This window comes from Teleopsis dalmanni, chromosome 2 (genome assembly GCF_002237135.1).
Source record: "Teleopsis dalmanni isolate 2A chromosome 2, ASM223713v2, whole genome shotgun sequence".
Classification (NCBI taxonomy): Eukaryota; Metazoa; Arthropoda; class Insecta; order Diptera; family Diopsidae; genus Teleopsis; species Teleopsis dalmanni.
In genome coordinates, this window is record NC_051847.1 from 82,974,905 (window position 1) to 82,996,981 (window position 22,077).

Here is a 22,077-nt window from a genome sequence, read left to right on the forward strand (position 1 = left end):
AATACAAGCAGAGGAAAAATTAATCCATCGCCGTCGTAGACGAAATTTCTGAAAGATTCATCAATTTTTTTTACGTTTCCATTGCTTGCTTCTTAATTTCTTTTGTTTATAATAAATTTTTGCCTAATTTGCAATTTCATAAAATTAAATAAATAAATAAATAAATAAATAAGAATTAATGTGAAAGAATCAAGCGATTAAAAATAAACAAAACCTCAAGTGTCTACGATAAAAGTGAAAAAAAAAATTACGAAATTCGCTGTCTGGTGCTTAATGGTGCTTGTAAATTGAACACAAATAAATTTCTATATTGAAAATGTTGAGACATTTAACATAAAGAATATATTCTATAGTAGTTCTATAAAAAAAATAAAAAAAGAAATACTTAAAGTGTACAAAATAATTAAAAAAGCATTTAAACAAACGCCACAAAGAGAAGAAAACTTGCATAATTGGTGCTTTGAAACGGCATTAAAATCGCTTCTTCCATTCAAAGGACGTCTGTGAGTGTGTCTGTGTGAATTTTTAATACATAACAGGAAATTCCGACAGAAACTAAAAATAGGAAAATAAGACAAAATCAGAACTTTTCACTACCAAAAGTGCATACCACCCCCTTTTTGGCAACGTAAAACTTACAATCGACAATCCGACTCTCTCGTTTCGTGCTCAGAAGTGTTAAGGGAGGAAATGCATAACTGAATTCAGCGAGCTGAAAAACTCGGAAAACGTTGTTATCAAACGAATAGAGACAACATACGCACAAATATAAATTAACAAATCCTACTCTTATAATCGCACACAATCATATACAATCCATCGTACACAATCCAACAGAAGCGCACACAGCACTAAAGTCTCCGAAGAGTCCTTTGAAGGATTTGTGCAACCATAAATTACAAAAAGTAAACAAAACAGAACGACGAGCGCGATGAGTTTTTTACTACCGAGCGAAACATAAACTTCCGCTCAACTATTCTAAATTGTGACTAGTAAAGCAATAAAAAAAAGGATATGAAGGCTGCAGTATTCGCAGAAAAGGTAAATATTCTACATAAATACCGCATTCCTATACAATGCATGGTAAAGAAAAAATTCGCAAAATTTATGTTGAAACATGGTTGCCATGCTCTACATTTTTTTTTGATTTTTTAGTTCCTTTTTTAAATAATTTGACTTTTGGGGATGCTGGAATACTTGTAGTTAGATAAGTTCGTAGTTTTCTTGGGTTTTAAAAAAATAATTGAAATAAATGGATTTGAATGTTAATAAAGGAGTGGTTTAAATAGATTTAAGGATGTTACGCTTGATTAGCTTGGAGTGGCGGCCTTGTGCCCCTAGCTTATTTGACTTCAAATAGTAATCCGTTGTGATAATACGGACAGAGTCCAGAATTTGTTACGTGATTACCAGCCTTGGTAGCTTAACATCATTGTGTTCAAAAATACACGTGTTAATACAATGCACTAATCAACGCTCCGATGAAATTCCGAAGAATTTCGCCGATTCCAATGAATTTAAGTATTCAGAACATAACAGCAAAGCCCATCTAAAACTTTTGCTGATCTTTGGGTCACAGCATCCGGTGATAAACACGCAACTCCACGCCGAATGATGTTAAATGCATACCAATCAACGATACTGCCAACCTCAGTTGGTCAGAGTAGACAAAGCTGCGGGCATCCCTGACCCCCGTGGTACCAGATTCATACCACTCGTCGAGTGCTGCAAGTGATGGCACTTACTTACTACCATGCAAACTTAATGATAGTATCGGCATAGCGCCGGGATTGTAGTCGCCTTTTACGACAGACATGACTTACCGCGGGAATATACTAACCCCTTCACCGCAAATGGTGATACAACGGACAGTTGGGAACGTTACTTGATATACAAAACAAATAATATAATGAATGATATGTATATAAATAAAAAACTTTTGGTCAGGGTTTTAACAAAAACTCATGATCACCTTTTCGCAAAGCGGTCAACAAAACAAAAATATTAAACGTGTTAAAGAACGTTCGAGCTATTGTCAGCCTTGTGGACAATAGCTCACTCGAGCACAAATAATAGTCCATTAAAATACTACGCATGAGACATGCATGGCGTGTGAATAAATCTGAAGAACTATCTTAAAGGTACAAATTTGAGGTACCAAACTCACAAACCATGTCCATTTGAGAAGGTGTGATTTCCGTATTCAAGTAAAAGAAAACCAACCTGCTAAATTTATTAACTAACTTACTTACTGTTGTCCTACTAGTGAAGCATAGGGTCTCATCGGTTTTAGTCAACTGGATACTCATACTACATACGTTAATTTGGTGCATCCACATTGGATGCGCTTGCTGTCATGGCAGGAGGATTAGCCGTGAACCGCTTACCCCGTAGAGATTTAGTTCCGCTGTGGTCGTTCATGTTTGTTATGAGTGTTTGTAAAGCTTAATCGTTGAGTGATGGGTTAAAAAACTATGATGCACCGCTTTGTGAGTTCTAGAATAGTTGATTGTCTGCACCTACTTCTTGAGACGCTATGATGATCAAAAAGCCATTCAGACTAGTTGTTCGCATTTTCTTTTTCAACCGGACTTGGGACCGGCTACGGCGAAACCACTAAGATATGTACTTAAGTTTTGTTTTCTGTTTTTAAGTCCATTTTTCGATTACTATCTATATGACAATATACAATAAACAATACTTTAAAAATAGTTTCTACAGTTTCTAATTTTAAAGGAACACAGTTTTGTTAGATCAGTTAAAAAAAGTGATCGACATTGACTTAGATTGGGTACAGTTTCCTTTTTATCCGCGTAGCTGTAACTCCTATAAACGAAGAACATGATATGTAATGTACACATATAGGTATACTCATGTTCTTGGAAACTTACTTACAGAAATGGAAATAAAATTTTTAATCTATTATTTTAATATTAATAGATTGAGACAAGCTCAGTATTTATCAACTTAACATCCAACGTAGATACAAATTTTCAAACTACTGAAAGGAGTTATTCTCCTATTCTAGTTATTTTTGTTCGTCACTCTAATGGTTCAGTTTGCATGATAATTTGTACAGTTATAATCGCAATAATGGTTGTTATTGGAGTTTTATTTGTAAATGTGCCCGTATTTATTGTTACCTTACATTTAGGTTAAACTATATAATGAGTTAATGGTTTGAAGCAGTTCTTTATACTGTCAGACATAGTAGAGCCAGACATAGTGACAAAAATTAAGCTCCGTGGATTGTACTGAATATATACTGATAGCTTGTATCAGTGAACAAAATCTAGTTAGGATAGCTTTTTGTGTCGATTTTTATGGTAAGCAGCAGAGAGATTGATTTTTTCTGCATTAAAGGGATGACGATATGCTCGAAACCTAAGGGTGCTCAATTAGATGCCACCGGATCTCAATTGGAATCAGTGGAAAGACTTGAAGAAGTACGTCAAAACTGGACACAGGTTTGAAGATTAAAGAATAGAATTAAGATTAGTATTGCCATTTAGGATTTGATGGGGTTGACAAAAGAAGTGAATACATGCAAAATCTCTATTTTTTATAAAAAGAAAACAACTTATGACTGCTTCTTCTACTTCATTTATAAAATTATACTTTGTGTTTAGTGGTTCACACTTACTGCACTATTTCAGTGCCCCTGCTAGTGTTAATAACTCTGTCGGTGGTCACAATTTTTACTAATTTATTTCTCAGCCTTCTATGAATATGATTTCTTTACTCACTTTCTATTGTGCTATTTCTAACAATATTCTATATATTGAATATTCTAGATATATCAATATTCTAGATATTGAATATGGATAAAATTTTAATCTTAATTCTAGTTGATATATGTTGAGTAGTATATAAATGATATCTATCCTATTTTCTTTGTGTATGATAGTCATATATATATAAATATATATATAGTATTATATCAAGCGGCCACGAACGACTCAAGTCTGTAATGCCCAACTTAGTAAGCACTAAATATATCGATCGGTTTTCATTAATTTTTAGAGTTGTATTTTTTATTATATGCACTGTAGAAACATTATCACCAGTATTTTTTATGACAACACAGTTTTAGTAGTATCTGAACCTGTCGCATGATAGCCTTCCATTCTTGACATTTTTTTTTGCCTTAACATAGTTATTCAGTTGTTGATATTTTCTCACCATAAATCATTATTAACTCCATCTATTCATCTTATGTGGAAGCATCATTTTCTCTCAGATTTATGGAGCACTCGTTATTTAACATAATCAAGAGTAACTTAACTGTAGCATATGACACTGAATACACTAAATATTTATTTGTTCTAGTTTCTAAAGTTTCTTAGTTTAATATACATATGTTCTAAGCTTGATTAGTAAAGAAATTGTATCGTGCTCTTACCAGTTTACTGATATCACAGGCGTTTCTTCATAATTTTTTTATGGTATCGAAAATTTAAAATTTTAGATTTGATATTTTCATATATCAAAAATATCACACAATATATTCTTTTAGTTCGAGTTTCACTTCGGTTTTACTAATGGCAGTAATACTATAATAATAGAGTGTAATTAATTTAATAATTTTTCTATACTCATAGAGACAGTTAGGTCTAGTTACAGTTCAAGAGAACGTTTTAAAATAGTGCTTCCCTCCAGTGATTGAAAATGGCGATACATAAAATTTGGGATGTATAAAGTAATATGAAAAAGTCATACAGAACTCAATATAGATATTAAATTAATTGTCAAATAATATTTAATTTCATATGTATTAGACCTTCAGCCCTGACTAAGTAAACACAAATTACTTATTCAGTGAATTATTTTGCATAGTTATAATTACAATAATAGAACACCATGAAAGTGGTTATTAGAAAAATATGCCTACAGTATATTCCGGTACATTCGTGCAGAGAATCATTATGTATCTCAGAATAATATTAAATAATCTAATATTTTTTGTGTTAATAAACTCTTCGTTAAATCTGAAAAAACCAACTTAATAGTTAATTAAAATTTAAATTAAAAAAAACTTGGAACTTGAGCATTGAAAGTTTGTGCAATCTTGGCTACTTGTGGAAAAACATGATTAGTCATTGCTTCTAATTTGACAGACACTAGTTCTAAGCCTGGCACTTGCAGTTCAAACGAATTATATACGGACTATAAACTAATTTAAAAAATTCGAATATTTGCTACGACCACTGATGATAAGTACTTAGAAATATTCGAAACAGCGTTGTATGGTCAGACAAATTACAATAAAATAACTAAAAGTTTTGTTGTTGTCTTTTTATTTTTATTCGAATCCTTCCAATTTTTAAACAGTTTTTTTTCGTCATAAGACGCGTTACTTTCGAAAAAAAGAATTAACATTATTTAGGTTTACAAAAGCCTTTAATAACATAAACAATACTAAATTAGACTAAATTGTACTCACTAATTAAGGAACATATCTATGGTCTGCATGAAAATTAACTTGAATGTCCAGATAATATGATAGGCGTGCTGACTCGCGCCTATTTTCGTAACCTTACGCAAACCATTAAGACTCATAACGTCGTCTTCATTTACAAAAGCTCTCAGTAATATCCGAAAACAATGGTTAGTAATTATTGTATTAAAAAGACTCTACTTCACAATTGCCGAATTACTACAGGAACTTACAAAATGCCTTTTATATTTTTACAGAACAACATAGCCTTTTAGCAATGAAAATACAATTACTTAGTTTTCGTGTCATTTATTTCTTAACAAAAAATTAAATCATTTAGACCGTATAAACTTAGCCTAGTTTTCGAAACGTTATCGAATGAATTCCAACAAATCTAATTTTTCAATTAAAAAGTTTTGATTTATAAACCCTTCTAAGTTAAGCAAAACTTTATCTTCAAACTTGATCTATAACACTCTTGTACCACTTCAGTTTTGCCATACTTATAAGCACTTCTAAGTTAAGCAAAACTTGATCTTCAAAACTGATCTATAATACTCTTGTACCACTTTAGCAGTCAACCGACTATGGTTGGTGATACCACAGCTTCAATATGAACACAAAAACGCTGCGATAATATTATAAGCCCATTCGATAACTATATACGTTTTTATATCTCATGAAATAGAATAGCTTATTGTAATAAGCTATATTTTAGTTTTGTTAATATTAGATATTTATGAACTAGAACATCGCTAGTATTAATAAAAATGAATTAGATACACATATACCACAATGAATATTCGGAACATATCTGTTTCTAATATATCTAGACGTAAAACTGATTTTGGAAAATGGAATTTATTCAAAGAAGAATAATTTAAATTGAATTACTTCACATCATAATATAAAAGAAAATAAAACAATTGCAATTTTTATTTGAACTTGGCAACCCTACGTACACCCATTGGTTTTACAAAACATGTGCATTAGGAAGAATGCTGATATCTTCAAAATGACAACGCCAAAAACTCACTTCGCAATTTCACATCACAACATTTGAATAGATTTCTTTATCGTTGAACAAAATTATTCCCTGGAGTCCTTTTAGTACGGTAGTGCGGACATGTGATGTGCTGCCATGTGCTTAAGTAACAAGATAACTGTTACAGCAGCAATGGGTTCTTTCCCATTGTATTGTTAACCTTACTTTTTATGACGTAAGCCAAAGCAATGGCTTTAATGCGTTTGGGTTCCATGTCGCTCATACGCCGTGTAGAACCTACGAAAATGTTCGAGCATTAAGAAGAAGATAAACATATAAATGCAATCACATGCTGGCAGTTCATGGGAGGTGATGTGTACGTGCCATCCACATGATTTGCGTCGAATGTTCGAATGTTGGAATGTTAGAATGAGTATGCAAAAATTCTTTTAAGGATTAAATTTCTTTTTTATTGATTTCTACTGATTTTTATTAAGTTCGTTAAATTTTATGTTGCTGTCGAGTATCTTATTTAAAAATAAAGTGAAAAAGGTGCTTATTTGCCACAATTTGATTTGCAATAAAACAAAATCTTATTTAAAATTCAGATCTGTGCACTGAACACTTTCAACACTCTGGAAATGGTTCATCAACCTAAGTGCGGCAGAAACTTTTACCAACTTTGTGGAAACGTTTTATTGAATCAACGTCATGACAAGTTAATAAAAGCAACTCTTTGGGTATGTGCATTTTAAATAAGGCAAGGAAATCGAAAAGTTACGCTTTTTTATTCCCTTCCCCCGTCCATCTGAATGTTACGTTTATATCCGTTTGCTATGAGACAATTGAAATGATATATGCAAACTCAATTCAATTGTTTTCAACTGAACTAGGTCAGCAATTGTTTCAATTTGCATTGAATATAAAACGTTTTACTGAAACAAATACTTTTTAAGCAAACTGAGACTGAAATATTCTTTATGTATTGACTGAAAATATTTACAAAAGTTGTCAAGTATCTATATACATGTGTGGATTTATAGTGTTTATATTAGTTGTTAGACTCTAATTGGAGTAGATTAAAAATTTCGAACGAATATTTAGTATGTAACCCTAATTAGTTCCTGAAAACAATTGTGTACTAAACCAGCACATAATTAGTATAAAATATTAAGGTATCAACTATGTTTTCCAAAATAGTTTTAATAAAATATCTGTGAGAAACTTAGTCTGTGAAAATTGTATATATAGTGAGGTGATTATCACTTAATTAGGTGATAAGCAGGGCATAAATGTTTTTCTAGACGAATACATGGTCGTTTGAATAGCATAATAATAATAATAACAACGAAATTTTTGTTGTTGTCTTTTCATTTCTATTCGAACCTTTTTAACTTTTAAATAGTTTCTTTTCGTCATAAGACGCGACACTCTCGGAAAGAAAATATCAACATTACAAGTTTCTTGTTCTTCTTCTGATTTCGGAGAAGTTAATTAATATATAAAGAAATAAATTTAGAATTGTGTTTGACTTTAGCAGTTTTTAGTTTCAGAACCGACTTCTAAATTTTAATTATAGATTTGAAAATTAATTTGAATAACAAATTACTTATATAAAATGTATTTCTTGGCATTAAGTGAAACAATTGTGGATAAACCTAGGGAATGAAATGCTCATAGAAGGTTTCATATATGCGTGATTTAAGTTTTATAAAAAATAAAGTCTCTTTCATGTATGCCTGGTTCATATATCCCCATTGGTTCATATATCCTAGGAAAACAATTTCAAAATTTTTACCTGAGATACGCGTCTAAATATTTTTAAATATATACACTTTTAAAGTGTATTAAAGGTTCATTTAGATTTAGTCCCCTAGAGGTTTGTGTCAGCTTCTCTTTCTTCTTAGCAAATAGTGGTAATGATTAATAATTTTCTTTAAATAGACTTCTCAATTTCTTTCTCTTATGTATTGTAGAGAGTATTAAGTATAAATCATTTTCTATTATAGGAAAATTATGAAAGTAAAGAAAATAAATAATGAGTCAGGCTTAGAGTCAGTACTTCATAAAGGAACTGTATAAAGAGTATATATATTTTGAATATTCAAAATTTAATTGATATTCTCGATAAGATTAGATGTAGTACTATAATTGATTTACTATGATCGTAGTACACGGTTCCACTGGGAAGTAAGTGCATTGTAATTTTTTGTTCTGTTGGCAGTATATAATACCAACTGTGCAGTTTTTTAAATTCAATAATGTTGTCGGAATCAAAACAGATGGCAAAGAATTAATTGAATTATATTAACTTTTATATATCATTCTCTCATAGTATAATGCTAGTATTGTTGTAGAAACACACAACTTTTGAACAAATAAATATTAAAAAAAAGCTATAATAGAGACATTAGATATCAGCCACAGTTGTTTCAGTTTCCCTATAATTTTAGACATAATAGTGATATTTCTGAGAAATGATTAATATTTATAATCTGGATTGTTAAGAATTCACACACTTTTTATATTTTATTTTAAAATGTTTCCGAGAAATTGTTGATATTTGTAATAGAGATTGTTTAAAATATTTGATTTTAAAATGATATAGTTTAGCTGAATAAAATTAAAACAATATTTATAAAAAAGTTTTTAGATCGGTAAAGTAATCTACCTTATGCCCGGTTCAATTAATTTTTTCTTTCATAGAACAGTTTTCAAAAATCAAATCATCTTCAAAAAATCATTTTGAGGAAATTCTTTTGGAAGTGCTAGTACTATTTGGTAATTGAATTGTTTTTCGGGAGCAATATAACTATTATTTTCTATGTGTGCACTCGTGATTGCTACGGCATTAATACTCCGGTTGTAATATAGTTTATATATCTTACTACTTGTGGTCTTTCACTTTAATTTCTTATATTTTTCTTTCTTGCCACTTTTTATCCTACAATAATTTTGTGTATTTCTTCAACCAAGGAATCGTATTCTCCATTTATGCCAAATAAGTGGAAAGACCCTAAGTATCTTCACCTTTTTGCTCAGCTTTTGTAATTTGACTTTAATTAAATTGACTTAAATTATGAAAATCAAATGTTTATTTTATAATTACAAAATTATTGGCGTCTCTAAATATTTAGCGAAATGTTGCAGTCTATGTTCGACAGTTATATATAGAGATCTCATATCATAATTATAAAGGAAATCAATTCAACATCTTCGGAAAAATTCAAATTATAGCGTAAACATTTCATAGAAAAAAGTATTTTATCGGAGCTAATTTGAGATATTATATAATTTAAAAATCATTTAAATTCATCTGGTTTGTTTCATTGTGTTCTGATTCTTTATTACCACAAAGGACGGCCTCAAGATAAAATAAACTTAACAATTTTAAATTGATAGTAAAGCCTAAATCTGTTTTAACTATATCTTAACTATCAGTTCTTTATTACTTTTATAAGACCATTTACTTTGCATAACTCTTTCAAGGAACCCATTTTACGATTTATTAAAGGTATTAAAATGCAATATGTGAACCTTAATAATGTATATACAAATAATTAACTTATCAGTCATCGGTTAAACAAAAAAATAAATGTGAAACGGAAGTAACGTCTTTAATTTACTATTAATTACTTGAAATTCAGTAAAAGATAAACGCCAAATAGTTTTCGTCCAGCCGATACTTTAATTATGTTTTCTTTAACTTGTACTTATGCTAGTTAATACTATATATGTAGTAGTGCTAGTATGTTTTAAAATAATATATTAAATTTACAAAAATGTACAAATTGTTCAATTATTGCTAAAACAATAATATTGTAATATAATCCAGTAATCATAATAATATTAGAATATTGGTAATAATAGTATAGTACAAATTATTGTGTTGAAGCTATTTGAGCAAGTGCACTTGAACACTTTTTCTCTTTATTAACTCGAAATAGAGAGTTAACAGTAAACGCCTCTTTACGCCTTGAATGGATTATTGTTTATCACTTCATCAGACTAAGCAATAATTGACCTCAGCTCTGCATACCTCACTGAGGAGCCTGTAACCATTCTGAGATTCAATAACGCGTTGTTGGTAAGTTTGTCAGTTTTTGGAAATAATTTCAGGGCTTTATTCTTTATGTATTTTTTGATCAGATCAATCTTGAGGTCCCTGTCATTCGTCTTAATGTACCATGGTACCTTGAAAAATCTTCTCAGAGCCTGGCTTTGTGCAATTTCTAGCTGGCGAATAGTAGTGTTTGAAGTAATAATAGTAGTAATATAATAATATTCAGTTATATTCTAAATTTCAGCTTAGGTATAACATATAGGTGCTTCAGGCTAAAAATAAATTTAGGAATATTAAGTTTTTTTCAAGTAACTTTTCCTAAATAAAATATATATGTAAAGTTTTAAGTCTCCTTTAGAAGCTATTTAGCAATGAAAATTTTTTACTTACATATATATGGATTTAGAAATAAATCCAAATATATATCATTATACATAATACTCTATAGCAGTGGTTCCCAATCCATAGTCCGCGGACCACAGGTGTACTGCGAGATGTTTAAAAATAGTCCCTAAAAATAGTCTTGTAGTTTGTCTACTGAGACTTCATTCATTAGAAAATAAGAACCAAAAATTTCCGAGTTATTATATACCTGTTTCATAGCCTCTATAATATACTCATATATTTATAAAATTTATTATACATTATACCAAAGACAACATACATAAAGCAGATTAAAATAATCATTCAGTTCATTATTCTTAAACTTTGTGGTCCCTATCAAAAACAAAAATATCATAGTGGTCGTTAGTCAAATAAATGTTGGGAACCATTGGTTTGTTGTGTTAATATATATTTGAAAACAGATCAAAATGTTCTCCTTTATATTATCATGTCTGACAATTATTAGAAAACGGGCCAAATAACGGGTGAGATGGCGCAATAGATCTCATAGCTCGTGTTGTTCATTTTTCTCAATTTATAATGTTAATAACTTTTAATATAATTTAAACTATGTTTATATGGAAATAGTATAAATAATATAGAGGATATGAATTATATGAATTTATAAATAATAAACATAAATAGTCCCTCAAATGATATTTTTTTATATTATATTTTGGATATTACATATATAATGGTTCCGTTACGATTTCTTTTTGATTTTTGTTATAAAAAATATGTACCTATGTTATATAAAAAAAATTCAAATATTTATATTTCAACTATAAAATACTATTAAACTATCTACATAAATTATAACAATAAATTTTAATAACAAATAAACTAAATCATTTGTCTTGCTTATATTTATATAAAAATTTATTTTTAGTTCTTTATGTTCGAAAAATTCCGTCCAGGAAAGCCCACAAATACAGGAATATGTTTTAGGATTAATTATAAAAAATACAATAAAATTGAAATTAATAATAATTTATAAAATTAAAGGTGCCAAATAGATAATTAATTAATTTAAAAATAAAATTTAAATAAAAATACAAACATTTTAAATAATGTTTGGGTCAAAACTACGAACATGGATGGAAAATCACATTGGTCGTCCCCGTAAAAAAGGAAACAAAAATAAAAACGATAAAAGGTAAGTTTTTCCATTTAAACAAAAGAGAGGAAATTTAAAAAGAATAAAAAAATGTTTGTATTAAAAATAGCAATGTTCCCACCACAAGTTCTGTTGCTGCTGCTGCGGGCAGTGGCAGTCTTGATGTCTACAAAAAAACTGCCGCCACCGGATTTACAATTTATCATGGAAATAGCACAATGTCAACGACAACGACTACATCAATCACAGCAGCACCAGGCTCAGTTTCTATACCCAACGGTAACCATCATCACAACAATGGCTGCAGCAGTGTCATTTCGAGTCCTGTCAGACGTCGCGAAGTCTCGCCAATTCAGAATCAAGTGAGTGCATAATTACGCTTTTCCCTTTCAATGTCTGCTTTGTTTGACTTGCAAGGCACTAAATATCTTTAGTGACAAATAAATATATTTCACTTTTATTCAGGTCTTTGCCAAAATCAAGAACATTAAATAATTGCTTATATTTCTTTTTGTGCAATTTATTTATTTATTAGAGTCGCTATGGATGGCAATCACCAGATCAGGAGACAATAACTTCGCCAAAGTCTGATAATTTCCTTTATGCGCCACAGCATCACCACCACCGAATAAGAACAAACCAAACTGCACCAAATAGCAAAGAAAACTCATGTGAAGAAAAAACAACAAAACAACAACAATTATTACAACCCGATTTATCTTCCTCATCATTTTCCTCCCTATCCTGGTCAACGGGATCAAAAGAACCTTCAATGAATGTTAGTAACAATAATCAACAAGTGCAGCAAAGACTGCATATTGAAAGTCGTAATAATAGTTCCACAGCCGATACATGCACTCAATCTCGCAACGAAAGTTGCTCCGAATTGCGAGATTTGGAAGAAAATGAGGCTGACGTAGTACACTATGAAGAAATATGTACAATTTTACGACATCCAGAGCATATAACTAATAATAATTCCAGAAACTATGCTGATTTTGAGCGGCCCAAATCAGAGCAGCTCGGCACTTTTCTAACTAAACGTAATTTTTATGATTACAAGACACAGGATGATGCTTCTTCACGGTATGGACGTTTGTTACCCTCAAAAATTCAAAATCAACATACAAGCGGTTCAATTGATAGCCTCAATGCAAATCACTTACGTGCAAGTAACTCTAACACTGACATCAAATCTAATAATAATCATATAAGTACGACACGTAGACCAGTAAATCAATATCAGAATCTAGGCAATCCAAACATGATGATGCCACACCCACCAAGAAATTCCAGACTAAGAACAAACCGTTACGTTACACAAGGACTAAATGGAACGCAAGTACAACCACAAGCTGCTGGTCCACAGATGCATATATTATCATCTCCAGAAAGTGCTTATTCCACAGGCTATTCGACTGATGGAACTTCTCCAGGTAAATTTTTTAATTTTGCTTGTTTTAAGAATATTTTTAATATTATAATTTAGGTGCAATATACACACCTCCAGAGTATTATATCAATATGCGCACTGGTACGCATTATTTTCCAAAGAGTGTCAATTCACTAGCCATTGAAGCACAACGTTACAAATTTGGATTAAATAAAATAGAAGAAATGTCACCAATAGATCCATTGGTAGGTTTAGTTTAAATAAATGGACAATTATAATATTTTAGTGGTCCCATAATTTTTCTTACAGCCAAAAACATCGTTTGCAAATTATTCTAGTCATCACAGTAGCACACAAAGTCATATCATGGCTAATATATATACCACCAATAATGAAATCGGCATTAATCGTGGATCCACAAGTAGTGGACGGAGTCCACTAGGAGCACATAACACTATAGTCTTACCTACACTAAAGGGATTTGAATGTAAGTAAATTTATATATGTATAGCATCTCATCAAGAGCAGTCATATTTTGCAATACAAGTATAAAATAATATTAACTATTACTTATGTATGTAATTATAAATATACAACATTTTCTATTTATAGTTTAGTAATTTAATATATTCAATCCTTAACAGAGTATGAAAATTAATTTGAAATAAATATATTTTAGCGCCCTCTCCGCGACAGCGTTGCCGTATACGTACAAACCCTTGGTACTCGACAACTGAGACATCATCATCGGCAGCGACAACAGTTGGTTCAGCACAGCAACAACAACAACAGCAATCGCATTTCATGCCACCTTCAACATCGCAATCAACAATTTCATCCTCAAAGTCAGTTTGTTCCTCTTTAATGAAAATGGAAATTGACGCTACCAGCACTTCATCCTCAGGCATTAAATCAAGCAACGAGGCGAGAAGTTCAAGTGACAGAAACAACAAGTACGGCAACACTTAAATGCACAATCAGATTATGTCGCACGACACTCCACAAATGCATGCTTCCCTAAACCGAATTCACAAATTTTTTTCCACAACTCACACATTTTTCATTTGCAGGCACAATGAGAAATCAGCTTACGACTCGTCAGAGAGTTCTTCGTCCTTGACTGAAGTGGAGAACATGCAGAGACTTAATTCACCAAATACCATAAGGCGTAAACGTACCGAACACTTGCAACACACACTAGAAACGCCTGTTGCAAATCTACTTTATGCACAATGTGCAACTGGGCTGGGAAGTGCGCGTGAATATCCTGATGCCATCATAAGTGACGAAGATGCAACACTTAATGAAATGATGGGAAAATTTGATGAGAGTTATGTTTATGAGAAAGAGACTGACATTTTAAGGTAAGAGCGATACCTACTCTAATTTTCAGTTGTTCCTTTTTGTATTCTAATACATCAAATACATATATTGATTATTGATAATGAACAATATTTCTTTAATGCAGCAGTGATTCAGATCCTACAGACTGTGCCTCAGATTTGGATACTGGTCAAGATGCGGGAGATGAATGCGATACTGATGAGTTGCTCGATATTGATTTTATCGATACTTCGTCTATACAAGAAGTTAATGATAGGAAGGATTCTCAATGCAATATGGGCAGTTGTCATTATTACAATAATAATAATCCTATTGGCTTAACGCAGCAACAATATGCTGAAGCACGGGCTTCTGTGCGTACACGCAGACGATCGCGTAGCCTTAAGTCTTCACATGATGCTAATGCATCTAACTCAGGTGGAAATATACCTAAACCGGCGTCGCAGCGTAGGCGTAAGCGTTTTTTGAAAACAAGAAAGAAGAGCACGGAAAATCGAGAACACTACAATTCGCCAGTGCGAAAGCCACGCGAGTCGCGTAGTGTAGGTGGTACACCAGTTTGTCTTAGACGAAATATGAGTGCTGGTAGAGAACGGTGAGTTTAACTGTTTAACTGTTTTATATTAAATTTTAATTTTGTTATAACGCAATTCATCTCCTCTTTAAATCTATTCTCTGTAGTCTGTTGAATATCAAGTTCATTATTGACGTGGCAACTAGTGAACACTTTATAATGACAAGGATCGAACTTAATTGTTGGACTGTAGATTTGTGCAAAATAAAACTTTACTTGTTATCTTTACTTGGGCGACTAGATGTTTCTGACTTGCTAGATGTTTCTGAGGTCACTTAATGTCGTTTCTAAAAAAAAAGAGATAAGAATATGAATTTAATACTTTGTGTTTAACTGATTTTGAAGTTGGTCAGGAGGATAATACTGCACTCGCAGTCCTTATCCCCGTCTGATAACAGGAAAAAAATCAATGAGAGATGTCAATGAGGTCTTCTCTTTCGTTAGAGCCAGTTATTCGTACAATATCGTCTATCGTCTATATTCTTAATGCTATGTTTCATTGCGAGCCCAGAAGTCTGTTACCTTTTTTTTAAGTTCTATTATATTAAACCAACTACACAATACAAATTACTTACTTACTTAATACATCTATCACATCTGATGAGACTAATCTTAAAAGAGGTTTGTGTTATCTTATTTATATATTATATGGATGGTTATACAAAACAATTTCCTTTCTGTTCAAAATAACGCTGGAAACATTCAACGAATTTTTCGAAACAATTTTTACATTTAATTTTTCGAATTGTCTTTGGCATGGAGTTCATAGCTTTTTAGATGAGGAGATCAACGTCTGAATTCACTATAATCAATGCCCAATTGAGTTGAAGATTTTGTTATTTTTTTTAAATTTATTTTGTTTCTGTTAGTACATTTGTCGATTTCCATATAGTACTCTGACTCACATTTTAACACCAATTACAATGGCTGACATACCTAATAGATTCACTCGAGTCATTTTCAATATGTCTTTATAATACTGCCCTTTCCAATCTTTGTGTCGTCTTCTATTAAAATTCAGTAGCCTTTACTTTTCAGTATCCTTGTTTCCTCTTTATGGCTTCCATAGATAAGTCGAGTTGAGTTGCCCGCAGTTGTTTTTATTGCAAATGTTTTTAACAGACGGTGCTCGAGTCCTACAATCATCATGGAATTAGAAAACCTGTGTGTAGGTTTAGTATTTTAGGATTTCACACGTTCTGCTTCAGTTTTATCCAATTTTAAGTGAATCAAATAATCCCTCTTTGTTACATGTTGTTTTTTACCAATGCACATAAAATGCTTTTATTAAGAAATGCCACTTTACAGCGAAATGCTATGCGAGTTCTCTTATATTTTTAGAGTAATTTATTTAAGTGTTTACCATCATTTACTATCGTCAGATGGTACTCATAGATGTCACTATGCTAAGCATTTTTATGAAACTAGTCCACCGGTTTAGTATTTTAGTTTATTTATAAAATATTTTTTTTCTTCACAGAATTTACAAAACCTCTCCTCTTTCAAACCGTTCGAGTTCTCTAGTATTTACCGACGTTCGAGAATCCCGATTTATGACAATTGCAGAAAGTGAGAAAGCATTATTAAAGGCCGACTTGGAAGCCGATGTAAAATACCGACAATTGATACTAGAAGCAGAATCACTACTTGTGTCTATTAAGAGTAGCGTGCAGAGGTAAAAGGCTTTTCACATTATCTATTGAATATTAAACATAAACATCAGTTGATAATATCTATTGAAATATACCTAAAAATTATGTGAAATGAAAGCACTTGAAGTTAATTTTGACTTTTGCAGCAGTTATTTAAAACATTATTTCTTTTTATTTCATTCTAGTATACCTCGTGAGACGCCTGTGGCTAGTCCAAGACGTGTTAATCCCTTAGTAAATAAACGAGTTGAAATGTTAAAAAATTGTGAAGTGGAAAATAAACGTGATCAATTAAAACAACAACAACAGCAGCAGCAACAGAGATCTATAGATAATGCTGCATTTGGTGAACATGAATTAACGGCGGCTATAAATAAGCGTGTAGAATTTCTTAAATATGAGACCACATCTGCACCGAATAGCCCTAAATTTGTGAGACTCAGTCCACGCAAGACACATTTGACTAACTTTATTAATCAGAATGTGGCTGCAGATATGCCTTTGCGGAAAAATGTTAATCAAGATATCGCTAAAGCACAACTATCTCCAAAATTGCATTCCAGTGGTAGGAAAGCTGTGAATAGCCCACAAGGACGTCGTCGTTATCGCAGCCAATCACCAAAGTTGCACAATAATTCACAAGCGTTATTCGACAGTGATTCTGAAGCCGATATCAGCTTTAAACATTCACAAAATATATCCATACTTAATGGAAGCCCTAAACGTAATAGAAATATACAACACCAAAGTTCTGCGGAAGATATGGCAAATCATAACTACTTGCCTGAAATAGCCAAAATATTGCTCTATGAGCAGTCGGACTATAATAACTGTAATGCGGTAGGTGAAAACAAGTCTGGTATGTTGACCTTTAATTCCGTTGGTGGAAATATGACACACTATTGTCCACAAAGCGAACCACTTAAGAGGAAGGTATATAAAGGCAGTTCTACATTTGAACGTATTAAGAAAAGCTTTGACTTGGAATCTGGTAAGTTTTTATACGAATATTTATTATTGTATTTCGTAAATATAAATGTTTTCTTAACAGAGATACCCAAGCAAGTTTTGTTGGCTAAAATAAATCATTTAAGACGTGAACGCCAGCAGCACACAAGCTCAAAGCTTTCATCAACGAAAAGCTCTAGTCAAGACGTGAACCACGATGGTGAAAACGGCGACAAAGTTAGTGATGTGAAAAAACAATTAATATTGAACACAATCGCCGATTTGAAACGTAGTCTTGAGAATCAGAGTGTAGAGCTTAATGGACTTAATGAAGATTAAAGACAACACTTGACTTGGTTACAAGTTTTTAGTAATACTTCATAATGTGCATTGGCACAATAATGAATTTAAGTGTTCGCAGACAATTGCTGAGATATGTCAAGTATCTGGAAAAGAAGACAAAAATGACAACCAAAAAAAAAATATTTCCACAAATGTTAACAAATATAGTGTAGTTTCAAGAATGTGGAAAATAAACTGTTTAGATTATAGGTATGGCTTATACAATAAGGCTCTTAGAAATTCACAAGTTTTGCAAGATAAATAACTATAATTACTTAAAAACACTCATAGATTTCGGTGCGATTATTGTTTTTCACTATGTAACAGCTGTAAACTGTAGTTCATGTAAGAATTACGATAAAATGCTCATATATTATATACGTGTAAATATTTATATATAATATATACCCAATATAAAACAAGTTAATACACAAGAATTTAGTTAAAATCCCTTGACTCGAGATAGAAACATAAATTAGAAACATACATTCAATCTTCAAGGACTTAAGTAAAGAATATTAAATTATAGAGTATAGTAATTGCAAAGACTTGGTACGTTAAAAATAATATTAATTATAATAGAAATAATAATAAAAATTATATTATACGTATAAAACATATATATTTATATATGCACACATATATACAATTGTTACAAAATTTGCATTTATTATAATTATAATGCAATTTGTTCCTTACGGAAAATAATATTTTGTAAACAATATTTTTGAAATTATAATATTTTTATATACTGAAAAGTAATTGCATTTCCGAAACGTTATATAGTATATATAAAATCTAAATTTTCTAATAACGTTAACAATAGAAACCACATTACATATTTCGGAACTACAAGCTGAAATAAAAAATAATAATATAATTATTTATATTAGGTTTATTTATATATATGGTATATATAATAAGTGTTATATATATTACAATATGAGGTTCATTTCTATCACTCTTAAATTCTTTTATATATGGTATATATTTTTAAGTTTAAGTTTACAAAACATTAACATATATAACATATATTGCAATATAAGATTCTTAATACTCTAGAAGAAAAAAATTATGCATATATTATCACTTTTGTTATAATAATTACTAAGGAAACTAAAATCTCTTCAATTTAATAGATAAAGAAACTCTAAAAATATAAGAAACACTGCAAATATATTATTATTTATATTATGGTCATTATACTTTCATAATTTTATTAGAATAACAATTAATTTTTTTTTTTTGCATATAAATTAGTTGAATTTTTTTGTGTACTCGTATATTGTACTTTATATAGCAAAGGTTAAAAGACGTCGTTATAGTTACAACTACTTAGTTTTTATAGCCTTTTTTATTCCTTCGTTTTTGTTTTATAAAAACTTTATTTAATTTATTTAGCAAAGTCTAGAAAGTATTGCTTTATTTGAATTTTAGTGCATTTAAAAGTAGACAGAGAGTAAATTAAATAAATTAATAAATTAGTTGTGGAATGCTTTTGTTTTAAAATGTTTAACTTATTTAACCTTAAATTAATTAACAAATCATAGCCACATTATGTCTGAGTTAGTATTTAAGTATATAGTATTTTAATACATTTTTTTTCAATTACATTTTTTTAATTTCATCGACCCATTTCGGGCGATAACAATAGTAATTGAAACAAACAATTTTCTTAATTTATGCAATCTATTAACCTTTTGTATTCCCTTAATATATCATCCAATAAAGTATTCCACCATTATCATAAATTCCATTCACAAGGTGTAAAGTGATATAGGTGAAGTAGAAAGAAGACAACCTTACTAAAATCGTTAGAAAGAATTTCGGATTACAGGTTGCTTATGATTTTGAGAAGTGGAGTGGGTTTTCTATAATCAAATGATTACTTTATGAACGCAATCATTTGACTGATTTCTAGACAGTATATGCTGTGGAAGGAGCTAAATAATAGTTTGATCATTTGCTGAATTATGTATGTAGAGAAAGTTTTAACTTATCAACAAAAATTTTTACTTTCTTTCCCTTTACAAATCAGATTCTTTTAAAAATTAACATTAATATTAATATTAATATTAGATATTAAAAGATATTAGTCACTATTTTTGAAACAGTTATATCTAGTTTTAAAAATCAAAACTTTTACTGTATCCATAGACCAGAGATAAGTTCAGATTATACTATAACCTATATTAAACCTTTCAAATTGTATTAACCTCTCCGAGAAGAAGCAGTACACTCATTTATCTTTATCGCTCTCCACCTGATCTCTTATCCTGAAATGTTATTGATTTTAAATCATTAAATAGAAGTGATATAAATATAATCCTTTTTTTCTCTTTCTAGTACATTTTCATTGTTGTAACATATTAGGTGTAATCTTTTCCTTTTCCTTTTATCTAGATATATCTAGATAAATTTGGGTTTCTTTCAACCGGGAGACAATTTTTCGGGTACTGACTCTAAATTATTTGTACATATATATTTTTAGTTATATTAAAGATAAGCAACTCGATATAAGCTAAGCGATTAAAGTTTCTACCTAATTTTACTGAAAATTAGCAGGAAGATTCCTTTAACAATATGTATATCGATCTTATCTGTTATAAAATTCTGTTAAAGTTTCTGCTGGAGGTTAAATGATATTGCTGGTTCATTTCGTAAAAGAAAAGTAAGTAGAATATGATAATACTCATAATCATATGGACTTAGAATCCCTGTGAACTCCCAGTAGTGGAGCAAACTACAGCGATTTTTTAAAATATCCGGATTACTATTATCATTTAATAACTATATAGGTAACTGACAATTATTTAGACCAATTTGAAGGTACTGATGCTTTCGCGTAGTAAAGTTATCTTGCGTTCATTTGGACATTTTTCTCTTTCTTCTCCGTCTATTTAGCCGTTTTTCTTTTACACTATTCTTGAGATGAAGAGAACCGTTATTTTAGTCTGATACTTAAGTAACCTTTGAAGACAGTTGGAAGACATTTTTATTAAAATGTCATTTGTGAAACTTGAGTGAGCCTTAAAAAGTGTATAGCCTTTGTCAAATGTTATTTTAAGTATAATGTCTTTCGATCAGATTTTGTCTAACGTTTGACCTATAACTTATAAAGGCTGTTGTACAAATTTTTTTCTTTCCAAGAGCTATTTTGATTATTATTTGTAGTTAGACGCGGCTCTACCTTACTTTACTTTCTCTAAGGCTACACTTTATTTTATAATAAAAAGGAAATCTCTTTTCATTTCAATAATATTTTGCAGTGTGATGTATACTGTTAACCTATACATATATAACATATTTTTGGTATTTACTGTTAACTTTTTTTAATATTTTTTTACCTTTTCATTATAATTATTATTAAATACATTAATTTTAAAATTGTTAATAGCATTTATAATGACCATAATAGTAGTAAAAGTCAGTCTAAATTAAAAAAAAGCCAAAACCAAAAACAAAAACACTACAAATAATTTAGCTATATACATGGTTATACCTATTTCTCGTACTGGCTAATACATCTATTTATTTAGCATATATAAAATTTAGTACTTAAAATCCCTAGAATATAGTAGTTCGAAACCATATCAACTCTTAATATATATAACTTATTTAGTTAATATAAAAACTTGCTTATATGTTCTACTATTTTAAATTAAATTATTATTGAAAATAATTTTTTAATTAACAAATTATAATAAATAATTCAATTATAAACAATATTATTAATAATAGTATTTAGTTCAATTTAATTTAATTTATTATATAGAATTAAAGATTTTAGAAAGAAATTGTTTAGCGTTTCAACGCATTTTTTGTAGCATAAATTAAA

At 30.3% G+C, this 22,077-nt stretch overlaps 1 protein-coding gene across 1 annotated transcript; it reads left to right on the plus strand.

Moving 5' to 3' along the window:
- The first annotated feature begins 233 nt into the window (after positions 1-233).
- LOC119682664 (serine-rich adhesin for platelets) lies at positions 234-18,745 on the plus strand. The gene is made up of 12 exons (XM_038096154.1): positions 234-1,041; positions 11,759-12,025; positions 12,096-12,348; positions 12,522-13,422; positions 13,476-13,624; positions 13,689-13,866; positions 14,059-14,332; positions 14,450-14,743; positions 14,848-15,318; positions 16,778-16,972; positions 17,135-17,940; positions 18,001-18,745. Exons 2-12 carry the CDS (start codon positions 11,940-11,942, stop codon positions 18,234-18,236), a joined length of 3,843 nt encoding a protein of 1,280 aa, XP_037952082.1. The 5' UTR covers positions 234-1,041; positions 11,759-11,939; the 3' UTR covers positions 18,237-18,745.
- Positions 18,746-22,077: the final 3,332 nt, after the last annotated feature.

Bases quoted from the DNA above. Each gene is read 5' to 3' on its own strand.
- LOC119682664 (XM_038096154.1), top strand. From the start codon at position 11,940: ATGTTTGGGTCAAAACTACGAACATGGATGGAAAATCACATTGGTCGT. The intron at 14,333-14,449 runs GTACGGCAACAC...TTTCATTTGCAG, and splicing joins TCAAGTGACAGAAACAACAA to GCACAATGAGAAATCAGCTT. The intron at 16,973-17,134 runs GTAAAAGGCTTT...ATTTCATTCTAG, and splicing joins ATTAAGAGTAGCGTGCAGAG to TATACCTCGTGAGACGCCTG.